A 13,614-nucleotide genomic window follows, 5' to 3' on the forward strand; every position below is an offset into this window, starting at 1 on the left:
AGTAAAAAAAGCAAATGCACCAATGCAACACAACTGAAATGCACATGAAAATACTCAGAAGTGGTTAAAAAGTCAGAGAAAAAGGTACTGATATCAGATGTAAATCATGCCTACATGAAAAAAAAAAAAAGTCATTTCAGTTCAGGGAGCCCAAAAAGTGCCTGAAAAGATAACAACGCAAACAACAAACAAAAACTAGCTACCATGTCATGTATTAACATATGACATACTATATTTTATTTCATGCAGAATCATGGAGTCTTACTAAGCTCAGACTTTTATAAATACTTAAGTTAGTTCATTATACAACTAGGGATAGAGAGAAAGTCCAACTTAATCTGAGATCTTGGTTCCATACTTTTCTGAAGAATATGCCCTAATATTACATGCATTCTTTGCTGCAACTATGACATATGACATACTTGGTATAAATGGCCTTAATTCTAAATAAAGTGTTGCCAAAATTCTAATGAAACAAAATTTAACTCAAATGCAGGATTTAAGAAATATAGGCTTTAAAAGAATGTTAAATGTTGATCTTATTTTTACGAGAAGGTCTTAAAGATACTCATGGAGGAAACAATTTAGATCAATCAGTTGGCGAGCCTGGGTGGCTCTGTCAGTTAAGCATCCAACTTTGGCTCAGGTTGTGATCTCATGGCTCATGAGTTCGAGCCCCGTGCCAGGCTCTGTGTGGCTAGCTCAGAGCCTGGAGACTGCTTCAGATTCTGTCTCCCTCTCTCTCTGTTCCTCCCCCACTCGCACTTTGTCTCTCCCTCTCTCAAAAACAAACATTAAAAAAAAAAATTAAAAGATCAGTCATATTAAAAGTAAATGGGTGAAATATGGGTGAATTTTATATATAAAATATGCCTCAATAAAGTTGCTTAAAAAAAAAAAAAAAACAGGTAAGAGAATGTCCAGTACTTTACTCTTTTACTGTTCATCACCCAAGATAAATATTTACTTGAAGGCAGAGGGTCACAAACGTCAATACTTGAAGGGTTCAGACAAGGGAAGGTAAATTTATGCCCCCACATCTAAAGTGAACAGGCACTGGATGGCTCCAGTGGATTACCATACACAAGGAGGTACCTAATGATTCCAGATCTTCTGATTTTTCAAAGGAAGTGGAAATATAGATTTTTGTAAATTAAAACACGGGAAACACTGTATGAGTCACAGAGAATGCCTTTATAGATCAAATCTACCCCAAGGCCACCATTTTGCAAACTGAGCAGAAGAATACTTTGGATACACTGTACTTGTTCTTTTGTAAGATATACTTCACGACACAAATTTTAAAAATGTATATTAAAAATAAGGTTTGAAAAAGAATACTTTTAGTAAGAAAACTGATGGGCCAAGAAAAGCTTTTGTAATGAATATGTTTAGCTTTCTTTGTGAATCAAATAGCATGCAAATTTACAACTATTCCAAAGACAGTGGTAATAGTAACTTGGGATTTGAAGTGAGGTTCTGGAACCCAAATGCTGATACTCCAAAGTAACAATCCTAGCCAAGAAAGATCCATTGCCCAGTAGGTAAGACCCACTGCCCAGCCCCCAGGTGTGGAGGCTTACTACTAAAGATACTGGTTTTCAAAGTCAGTAACTGAGCAAAATTATTCGTATAATAAAATAATTATTTTAATGAAGTATTTGAAATAATTTTAAACATTTATACACAAATATGGGAATATGCTGCACTTTACAAAAAAATAAAGCTAAGCATTTAAATATACAAAAACAACTTTAGGTATAGATCTCTTCTGAAAGTTTCTCTTTTAACATATACATAATTTATAGCATTTTACATAACTTGCTGAAACAAAAATGGCCAATTTAACATTTATTACAGTATAGAACATGGCCACAACAGTCCCAATGGGAAGAACAGGATAAGGAGTAACATACCAGAGGTGTGTTCTTTTCCCCCTGAATTCTTTTTCTAAGAAGCACAGCTTTCCCATTTTTAAAAAATCTTCTTGGAGGATCTACTTGTTCTTTCTGTATGGGATTCTAAATACAGCTATTATTTTTCACCAACTACATGCCACAAAGGCGGAATGAAAAGAAAGAAAAGAGGGTTTGCTTTACAAAACATCAGCTTCCTCCTCAGGTGGGGGAAAAAATATATATATATATATTGCTCCTCATAATACATTTAGAGCCAAGATCTCCAACAATGAAATGCTGACATTACCTTTTGAGTATAGAATCCAAAATGGAGTCCTATTGTTAAAAATTTCTAATCATCGATTAGGATTTTTTAAATGCAACAAGATGCTTAAAACTTGCGGTAATGAAAAGGATTTTAGAAAACTATCCTTCTTGAGATTTAAAACAATACACAAAACAAAAAATAACGACTTCCTTTTGAGATACTGTACATTTGAAAATGTGTGATACATTTTCCTTTTTTGGTTGGGCTGTGATTTTGTCCTGTCAACAAAACGTGTACCGGTTGCTCTGGAGTTCCAATCCCACCACTGGAACGGAGGACGCATGTGCAGCACAGTTCCTATTCTGAGGTTCCACCCTCATTTTCCCCTCCTCAGTTTGAACGCAGTGCCCCATCATTCTTTTCAATACTTCCCACCTTTTCCACTTTTCAGTGAGGTATATCAGCAGCTTCCATTTTAAAGTTTCCCTGACAAGGATGTCCCCTCACTTGGTATCAGAAGCAGCATATGGTGACGACCCAGACAGGAGCCACCTTTGTGGGGACAGGCACAAACTATCCCCATCTGTCTCCGTTTTGACAACACTGGGACTCGGCTGACCAAAGTCACTGCAGACGCTGTGGTTTGTCACCTGCAACTACAGAAGGTGACTATCACAATTAGCTAAGCAACTTCTGATCCCAGCCTAGAAAACCTAACACTTTGAAACAAGTTCAGCAGAGGATGAAATATAATCTTGGAAAGTCGGGACTCTTCCTTTCTTTCCCCTGCATCGTAATGCAGGCTGTGTTAGGGAAAGACACCTCGCCTACAGTCCAGCAAATGAAGCAGGTGGTAACAAACAGGGCCTTAACTTGCTGTAATTAAATCCACAGGTAGGCAGAAGCCTATGTCTGTGTGAACTGTATTTCATAACCAATTTCCAGAAGACAAAGTTGAATTCTAGTCATTAAGAACCCCGTGGGATGTGTAAGTAAGATTTAATAAAAGTTTATAACTGTAAACAATGATCTTCCCTATTGGTTATTATTTTCCAGAAACTGAAATTTCAGGAGAGTGCAACAATGCTCTTTATGTCTTCTTTGGCAGTAAACAGCAAGGATCTGGATGGAGACTGGAGTGGTCACTTCAGAAGGGCAAGGTACAGAGCTCGAGAATACTTCATCTCTCTTTCCTGTTCCATACAGAATATCAAGTCCCTGAGACAGATTCTTGTGATTCTTGGACGAAGCAACTGTTTGGTGGCTGTCAGGCTGGATGTCCCAGAAGCAAGAAGATTGTCTTTTAAGCCCTAAACAGAATAGAGAAAAAAAGTTTAAAGTAACCAATCTTTCATAAAGGGAAAAACGGTCTTCAGCATGGAAGAGCTACTAGCCTCTGGCCACTGAGTTAGGTGCTGGAGAGAATACAATAACGCAGCAGGCTCAACCCTGTCCCCAGAAGCCCCATCTCTTGGGGAAGGCCAACTGCCCCCACACCTCATTCAATCTTTCTCTCTCACCTGGACCAGGGCCACAGCCTCTTAACTGATTTCTCCACTTCCAGGCTCTACTTCATTCCATTCTTTGCTGTGCATTGAAGGCCAGACTTTCTTCTTTAAAGGTCTTAGACAAAAGTTTCGGGATTGATGGATGTGGTCATTATTTCAATTGCAGCGATGATTTCATAGGTATATGTATATATAAAAATCTATCAGACTGAATACTTGAAATGTGTGCTGCTTTTTGTATGTCGATTATAAAAATAAAAGAAAAAGCCTTACATGATTCAGGTCCTACCATTCTGTGGTTCAAAAATCTTCAATGGCTCCCCCCACCCTGTCCAGACTAGCTACCTGAGCACTAGTTATGACAGCTATGTTAATCACTTCCCACACATGATCTCTTTTCTTTCATGTAACATTGCAACAAGTTACATGGGTGCTGCCTCCATTTATCAAATGAGAATACTGAGCTTAGATAGGTTAACCGACCTGTTCAGAGTCACACAGCAAAACTGAACCGGGACTCAATTTCTAAGTTGATCTAAAGTGAGTGCTCTTATGCGAATGCAAGCTGGTGCAGCACTCTGGAAAACAGTATGGAGTTTCCTCAAAAAACTAAAAACAGAACTACCGTAGGACCTAGCAATTGTACTACTAGGCATTTATCCACGGAATACAGGTGTGCTGTTTTGAAGGGACACATGCACCCCCATGTTTCTAGCAGCATTATCAACAATAGCCAAAGTATGGAAAGAGCCCAAATGTCTATCGATGGATGAATGGATAAAGAAAATGTGGTATATATATATACAATGGAGTATTATTCGGCAATCAAAAAGAATGCAATCTTGCCATTTGCAACTACGTGGACGGAACTGGAGGGTATTATGCTAAGTGAAATTAGTCAAAGAAAGACAAAAATCACAGGACTTGACTCATATGAGGATTTAAGAGACAAAACAGATGAACATAAGGGAAGGGAAACAAAAATAATATAAAACAGGGAGGGGGACAAAACAGAAGAGACTCATAAATATGGAGAACAAACGGAGGGTTATGGGAGGGGTTATGGGAGGAGGGGATAGGATAAATGGGTAAGGGGCACTAAGGAATCTACTCCTGAAATCACTATTGCACTATATGCGAACTAATTTGGATGTAAAAAAAAAAAAAAAAAACTTAAAAATAAATAAAATAAATAAAAAAATAGTGAGTGCTCTTAGTTATTACTGTGTTATATTATCTACCAAATCAGGTACAAACTCATCACATGGCTTCCCTGCAGGCTCACTTCCCACTGTTCCTTTACAAAAACAAAGGCTGGAAGAAGAAACGAAAATAACAGAATTCTTAAAGGATAATTTTGTCAAGGTGAAATCCTTTATTCTCTCATTCTTTTTTTTTTAACCATACTTTGTTCCCAAAAACATCTTGATAGGGTTGTCGACCCTCCTTTCACCCTCCAAAAGACTTATATTTCCGTAACATAGGAGGCAAATCTTCTGGTTCTGTAACTATCCTTTTATAACCATCGAATTTTGATTATTCCCTCTACATTTTTGTTTTGTTTTGATGGAGGAGAAAGAAATCCTCTTTAAGGAATACACTTTGGTCAAAACAAGTCAACTTAATTCTATGCATGTTCACAGAATGACTGAGGGGCACTTTACCTGATGGTCAAACAAAATCTCCTTAAGAGATGCTCTGCAGTTTTGAGGGAATATGATAGCACAATCACATTTCTATACTCATAAGGTTAAACATGTTCAAAAGGATCCATGGAACAAATTTTGGAAAGTCGACACGTTTAAAAAGGATGAAAACTTTACTCTTGGCTGCACAATTGCCTGGCTATTTGTCCTGGAGCCAAGCTATGGGACAGCCAGTCCTTCACCACTTCTGCAAGGTTCTCAGTAATGAATGCGCATACAAGTGTCTGCCTCTGTGACTTTCACTAAAGCATGGCAGTCAAGCACTAGCACATTCCTCTTCCCGTTACCACTTAGAGGTGGTATAATATAGATATAATCCTAACTACTGTGAATTATCACCATCACAATATTTTCCTAAGGGTTTTGCAGAATGGACCTGCCAACTGAGCTTTGGAAAACTGGATAAAAAACACACATTAGGAAGAGAGTTAATAAAACATGTCATGGGCAGTGAGTGGCAATTTTGCTGTATATAGGAGTTATCTGTTTATAGTACATTTAAATAGAGGCATTTTCTTAGCCAAAAATTAGATATAATATGCTAAAGCTGAATCGATAGTTGTTTACAAACGTTTCCTATTAAGAGTTTGCCTAAAATCAATCATCTAATGTTTTATATGGATTTTGAAATGTAAATGGCTAGATGGATACACAATGTCTTGGCAAATGTAAATAACCAGAAATATGTCACATGTCCACTGAAAGACATGTATGAGAATGTTCAGTACTATTATTTGTAATAGACCTAAACAAGAAACCATCCAAATGCCCATTAAGAATAAATTGTGGAATACTTACACAAATGGAAAACTACACAGCAGTAACAAACTGAGTAACATAGATGAATATCACAAAAATGAAAGGATCCAAACACAACAAAATATAGTCTGATTCCATTTCTATAAAGTTCAAAGCTACAGAAGTCAGTACAATGATTCCCCTTAGGGGAGAGGAGTAGTGGCCAGAAAGAGATAGGGCAGGGTTATCTGGGGTTCCGGTGACGTTCTCTGTCTTGACTGGAGTATTGTCTACATGGGTGTGTTTGTGCTGTGAAAATTCAGTGAGCTCTGATTTGTGTGCTTTTCTGCATCAATGTTATACTTTAATTAAAAAATTAAAATGCTCAAAAAAACACCCCACAAACCCTTGTCCAGGTAGGAAATAAAAAAGAGAGCAAAGAGGGAAAAAGAGGAAAGAAATAAGGCAAAAATGTTAAACAGAAAAAAATTTTTAAAACCGAATCATCTGGGTAAAGAACAAAGGGGTCACAGTTCATGCTTGTCATGTGATAACCCTAAAGGATTCAGGAGAAAGAGCCATATTACAGCTGCCAGCACAGGGTTGAAAAGAAGGTCATTCCAACAGGATGTAGCAGAAGGCCTGAGGCAATGTTATAAATGAAACAAACCCCAAGGGACATTCAGTAACCCAACAGAAATGTCTTTCATAATTCACAACTTTACAAAGGTGATAGCATCCTCTTCCCCCAAATAGTGACATACTTCGAAAGTCAATCTTTCTTGAACATGGATACAAAAATATAGCATTTTTATTCCTATGCCTATGCTTTGGGGATGTCTACAGTCTGACTTGTCACTTTCACAATGACCTGGGCAGAATAATCAGCTCTCAATTATCCACGGTCAAGAAAGCGGATCATGCACAGCTAACTTAAAGCTATAAAAAAACTCAAACCTGCCTTTTCACCAACATCTTTAATTTTCTCTCACCTCACTAAGTTTCTTCTCCCACCTCACCAAGTCTAGGACTGATTTCTGGTCACATTACATTATTAATGCCAAAGAACACTAAGGTGGTTACGAGATCAGAATTTGTATGAAGGAAAAAGAAGACCCTTGTGATAATGTATTAATTATTTCTGATATAGATAGGGTGTTTTCCCAACCAACTTTCTACATGAGGATATTCCGTAACTTGGATTCTTCACATGGATGAAAATCAGGTGAAATGAAAGAGAAAGATCAAAGAAAATGAAAGAAATAATACACTTATTACCAAGTGCACAACAGATGTTCTTGAAATCATAATCAAAACTAAATGTTCACACACTCTACCACTGCTAGGTCAATTAAGTTATTAGCCTTCACTAATTTGTTCAATTATATCACTAAACAAAGTTTCTTATTTTTGAGGAACTCTTCTCCTCTAATAAGAAAAAACTGAACACTATAAGTTACCAATTTCAGAGAAATAACACTGTTTTTAAAATGACACTAAGTATTTGGGTGCCTCGGTGGCTTAGTCGGTTGTGTCCAACTTCGGCTCAGGTCATGATCTCATGGTTTGTGAGTTTGAGCCCCAGGTTGGGCTCTGTGCCGACAACTCAGAGCTTGGAGCCTGCTTCGGATTCTGTGTGTGTGTGTCTCTCTCTCTCTCTCTCTCTGCCCCTCCCCTACTCACACTCTGCCTTTCTCTCTCTCTCAAAAACAAACATTACAAAACATTTTTTAAAAATGACACTAAGTACTTAAAAATAACCAGTTATCCAAATTTTTATTCCCTCAACTTACTGGAGTGGGTGCTGTGAAGTGAAACCTTTCAAAGTTTGTCTCACTTCTTTTTCCATATTTTCCTCAATTCTATTCCTGCTATATTAAATGAAAAGCAGAAATCACATTTTTCTGAGTTCAGGGGCTTCCTGAATCCTGCTGAAGTTCTCAGTGACTTCACGTGGGCCTCTGTTTCGAAAAGCTGCCATCCAAGGCAACGGAGCTTCCTGCCAGCTCACACACAGATGCAGCTGACAAGTTCCCTGGGTTACTGGACACTTAAAGATATACAGGAGGATTGAACAGTGGTGATCCCTGGTTGTCTCCTCCATTAGCAACCTCAGACAAATTACTTAAATTCTCTGTGCCTCAGTTTCCTAATCTGCAACACAGGAAGAGTAACAGTAATTATCTCATAGGGTTGTCTTGGGGATTAAATGAGAACAGTGCCTGGCATGCAGTATACATTCTGTAAATGCTGAACCTTCTTACAATAAATTAATTCATTAGTCAGTTTAGAGGTTTGAAGGTTTATAAACAGGAAACAGTATAATTCTAGTTCCAGATCTTTCCTGACATCCCGTAGTTAAGTGTAATTATGATAAACATCCTGCCAAGTCCTACCTAACTTAAACAATTTCTCTTGCCACATTTACTTTAGTCCTCTCAGTGAAATCTTTGGGTTTTAGTGGAGCTCTCAGTGCCTAAAGCTAACAAGTAGATTAATGGACATTTCAGACATGCGGTGGATGGACAAAGGCTATATCCCAGGACAGCAAGTTTTCCATAAGCTCCTCCAATCAAATAGTGGAGGAGCTTGATGTTCTACAGACCCAACCAAGCTTATCAATATTGTTTCCAGAAGCTAACATCAACTTCTTCCATTCTATTCCCTGGATCAGAAGACTGACAAAACACAATGTATCCCTGAATCTTAATAATTAACTAGGAACAAAAATTGGACATTTTTAATACAGGCAAAGATTCATTACATTTCTCAGGCTCTGCGCCCGATTTTATGCTAATCCCAAGTACCATGGCAGCTCTTAAGGTGATGACTCAGGTCTTAAACTTCAGGGAGGAAACAAGAAATAGACATGGGCACAGGGGGTACAATGAAGATCTGGCTCTAGAAAAAGAAATTGAACATCCTCTAAGTCTTAGAAACAAGAATAAAAAAAAAAGTATCCTGGCCTTGGGTAACAAGAATGCCTGGCCTTGTGTAACAAGAACATGAAAAATCTATATTCAAAAGACCTGAGCTTCTAGGCCTTAAAGGCAGCATAGAGGGGAAAAAAAAAAAAAGCTCAACTTCGAGATTGAGCGCCCTCTGCTGGTCAACAAGAGGAACTTTTGACGCAACAGATCTCTAGCTTTTACCACCTTCATTTTATTCAAGGTATTTCAGAATATTAGCAACTCTACATACATGTTATCTTCTGCCCTAGAATTGTTACTTCTAAGAGTCTGTGTTTCAACAGTCTTTTACAGACTTCATGTTTCTTAAAGTTTCATTAGCAGAAATTTCAAAAAAGATTCAACAATATTAAGAAAACTTTTATATTATCAGCCTTTGATTTTTAGCTGTTTAGGGAAAAGGATAATTTCATTATTTTTTATGGTGTTATTATTTCACAAAGTGTATTTCACCAGGTGTATGAGAATTACCTGAAACCAAAACCTGCAGATCTCCAAGTCAAATTCTCATATCAATACTGATTTCATCTCTGAGGTTTGGATCCAACAGTCTGCATTTTTAACAAATATCATAGATGATTTTTCTCAGTAAAGTTTGGGAACAAGTGGTGTAAGTGAATTTTAGCTTCTCTAACAGACATAACATTTTGAAGACTAATTGAAATGGCTAATTCGTGAATTTTTTCTAGTTGAACCCCAGCTCATTTAAACAAAGGAAAAATTGTGAAAAATACAAAAGCACTGCAAAATATAGAAATAATATGTGTTTAAACAGAGTGCTGTGACATGTAATTGTGAGCTTTGAGTTCTAATTCTAGTTGTGTAATTATGAGAGTTACAAAGACAATTCTGGTTCTTCTGTGCTAGTGACAATCCCCCTTCTTTATCTCCAAAAGAATGCTTTCCTAAATTCTAGACTTCACTGTTTAATTTCCTAATGAACTCTCAGACTGAATGTATCCTATATTCAACATGTTTCAAATCAGTGTCCTCTTATTTCTCCTCCTCTTTCTTATTTATTTTTAAATGTTTATTTTTGAGAGAGAGAGAGAGAGAGAGAGACACACACAGAGCACAAGCTAGGAGGGGCAGAGAGAGACACACAGAAATCAGAAGCAGGGTCCAGGCTCTGAGCTGTCAGCACAGCTGAACCCACAAAGTGCGAGATCGTGACTGGAGCTGAAGTCAGATGCCCAACTGACTGGCCACCCAGGCGCCCCATCCTCTTTCTTATTTAAAGTAATGGTAATACCATTCACCTCCAAAGGCCAAGCCAAAAAACTGGGTGTCATCCTTAACTCTTTCTCCCTCTACATTCCATCTGTCACTTATCAGTTCTACCTCCTAACAATTTCCAAACCATCTACTTCTTCCTACATTTTCACTCCCATTATCTTTTGCCTAGGTTACTTCCAACAACCTTCCTAACTTTCCTAGTTCCAGTATTAATATTGCTCATATTGGAGTGGGAATGATCTTTCTAAAATAATAACCAGATAATGCTGTTTTCCTGCTCAAAATGCTCCAATGGCTAAAAATCTATAGGACCCAGTCCAAGTATCCAACCATGACCTATACAGTCATCCAGGAACATACCAAAGCCTCTCCCCAGTCTCATCTCTCATTCCTTTCTTCCTGTCCCAAACTACTGTGCATGCCACAATATTATTTGCCTCTTTGCTCCAGACAGTTAATTCTCTCCTCCTTAACTCATTTCCAATTTCTCTGTCCTATCCTTGTATCACATCACCCCACTAAGTTCTTTAAAACTCAGTTCAGGTACATGTTTCCCTAAGTGCTCCAAACCCAAACTACCCTAGGTCTGGACCAGGTACAAGTCCTACTTCAGAAGTACTCTGAATTTCATTCTATCATCACATGCATTCAGCACAATGCAATTACCTCTTTAACTTTCTCACTCACTAGAAGGGAAGGATCTTGTAGCTGTGAATATTTTAACACAGTGTTTGGCACTTAGCTGATATCCATTCAGCATCTGCAGTACAATCATGTGTCTAAGTGTCACCCAATAACATTGTTTATGTGAATTAACAATGATTTTAAAATCAAGATGCTGCTGTCATTCTTAACTTTAAGCCAAATAATCTGAGAGACAAATGTAAAGTCCCTTGATGGCTTATTCCTAAGCATTACCCAGCCTTCTAACAATTCATCTCACCCACTCATCCCCACCAAGCTGCTCCTGGATCAAATTGCTTAAAAGGTTATTTTTGGTCACTCTTTCAAACAGCAAAAAAGTGCTTCAGCCCACCAAGTAACACAATACACAGGAACAGTATAGACAACCAAATAAACAGTCAACTCTGAAAAGCAGTAACTTTCCTCTTAATACTAGTAATTTTCTTTAACCTTTAATTAAGACACTTACAAAGTCCTCTCAAAAACTATGTCCAAAGATAAGCTTTACCTATTATTTTATGATGAAAACTTCAAACGACTGCCAGTTAACTGTTTTTTTTTTTTTTTCTTTCAGAACCAGCTTTGATTTTATTCTTGGAGGATTTAAATGTTAAGAAAAGCTAATGGGGTACCTGAGTGGCTTGGTCCATTAAGTGTCCCACTCTGGCTCAGGTTGTGATCTCACAATTTGTGAGTTCAAGCCCCACATCCGGCTCTGTGCTGACTGCTCAGAGCCTGAAGCCTGCTTCAGATTCTGTGTCTTCCTCTCTCTCTCTCTCTCTCTCTCTCTGCCCCTCCCCTGCTCACACTCTGTCTGTCTGCCTCTCTCTTAAAAATAAACATTTAAAAAAAAAGAAGAAAAGAAAAGCTACAATATCAGAAAAGGCTGTTGTGCCTCACAGCTAAAGTAAATTTACCAATATATTTAAGTTTTAACAGTAGCTTTACTTAAAACTCTAGTACTTCTAGAGCTGGGGAGCTGCACAGGACTGATGGAAAATGGTATTACAAAATACAAATTTAAACGGGAAAAATAAAAGAGCACTACAGATGGTAAATATAAAAGAACTATTTTTATTTATCAACTCTTTAAAAGCCTATGACCAAGTAATAACAATGTACTAGAGTTTAAAACATATGTAGAAATATAAAAAGCACAAAGGACAGGGGAATTTGTATAATGGAATCACGTAGTTAAAAAGTTTTCACATCCTTTTTATAATTTTTTTAATTATTTAAAAAATGTTTATCTTTGAGAGAGAGAGCACAAGTGAGGGAGGGATGTAGAGGGGGTTACAGAGGATCTGAAATGGGCTCTGAGCTGACAGCAGCAAGCCCGACTCGGGTCTGAACCAATGAACTGAGAGACCATGACCTGAGCCAAAGTCAATTGCTCAACCCACTAAGCCATCCAGGTGCACCCCCCTCCCCCTTTTTTAAAGTAGGCTTCATGCCCAGCATGGAGTCCAACATGGGGCTTGAACTCATGACCCTGAGATCAAGACCTGGGCTGAGATCAAGAGTTGGACACTTAACCAACTGAGCCACCCAGGTGCCCCAAGATTTTCACATCTTATGTGAAGTGGTATTAATCCAAGGTTGAGTGCAGACAGTTAAGGATACATACTATACTATTAAAAAAATAAAAGAGTAGTATAGTTAAAAAGCCAACAGAGGATACAGAACATGACACTAAAATACTACATAATTAACTCAAAAGATGACTGGAAAGGAGAAACAAAACAACAGAGGGAACAAATAGAAAATAAATGACAAGATGGTAGACCCATATCCAATCACAGTGAAATTATATTAAATGTAAATGGACTAAACACTCCAAATAAATTTCCTTAAAAATTTTTCTTTAATTTTTACTTTATTTTCAAGAGCAAGAGAGACAGAGCACGAGCAGGGGAGGGCAGAGAGAGGGAGACACAGAATCCGAAGTAGGCTCCAGGCTCTGAGCTTGTCCTCACAGAGCCCAACGTGGGGCTTGAACTCATGAACTGCGAGATCATGACCTAAGCCTAAGTCAGATGCTTAACCAACTGAGTCACACAGGTGCCCCTCCAAATACATTTACTGGCTGGACACAAACCTCAAACTCAATTATATGCTATTCATAAAAGACCGGCTTTAAATCAACACAGAGGGGCGCCTGGGTGGCTCAGCTGGTTAAGCATCCAACTTCAGCTCGGGTCATGATCTCATGGTTCGTGGGTTCGAGCCCCACGTTGGGCTCTGTGCTGACAGCATGGAGCCTGGAGCCCTCTTCGAGTTCTGTGTCTCTCCCTCTCTCTCTGCCCCTTCGCTGCTTGCACTCTCATTCTCTCTCTCTTGCTCTCGAAAATGAATAAACATTAAAAAAAAATAAAAAATAAAAATAAATCAAGACACAGATAGGCTGGAAATAGAAGGATAGAAAAAGATAAACCATGCAAATATTAAGCATAATAGTATTTGGTATGGCTATAATAATATTAAAGTAAGGCTTTAAGACAATGAATATCAACAGAAATAGAATAATTTCACAATGACAAAAGAGGGAAACCCACCAGACAGACATATGTGTTTACAACCAATAATAGACCATCAAAAAAAAAGAAG

At 37.9% G+C, this 13,614-nt stretch overlaps 1 protein-coding gene across 1 annotated transcript in view; it reads right to left on the minus strand.

Moving 5' to 3' along the window:
- Positions 1-1,698: 1,698 nt before the first annotated feature.
- TAF4B (TATA-box binding protein associated factor 4b) overlaps positions 1,699-13,614 on the minus strand; it is a 126,164-nt gene continuing 114,248 nt past the window's right edge. Inside the window, exon 15 of the mRNA XM_047087040.1 lies at positions 1,699-3,476. Coding sequence (XP_046942996.1) covers positions 3,309-3,476 — 168 coding nt within the window. The 3' untranslated portion in view covers positions 1,699-3,308. The remainder of the gene's footprint in view (positions 3,477-13,614) is intronic.

Source organism: Lynx rufus, unplaced genomic scaffold, assembly GCF_022079265.1.
Source record: "Lynx rufus isolate CCGP_SWC_20201006 ecotype Redwood Valley unplaced genomic scaffold, mLynRuf1.p SCAF_22, whole genome shotgun sequence".
In the NCBI taxonomy this organism is placed as follows: Eukaryota; Metazoa; Chordata; class Mammalia; order Carnivora; family Felidae; genus Lynx; species Lynx rufus.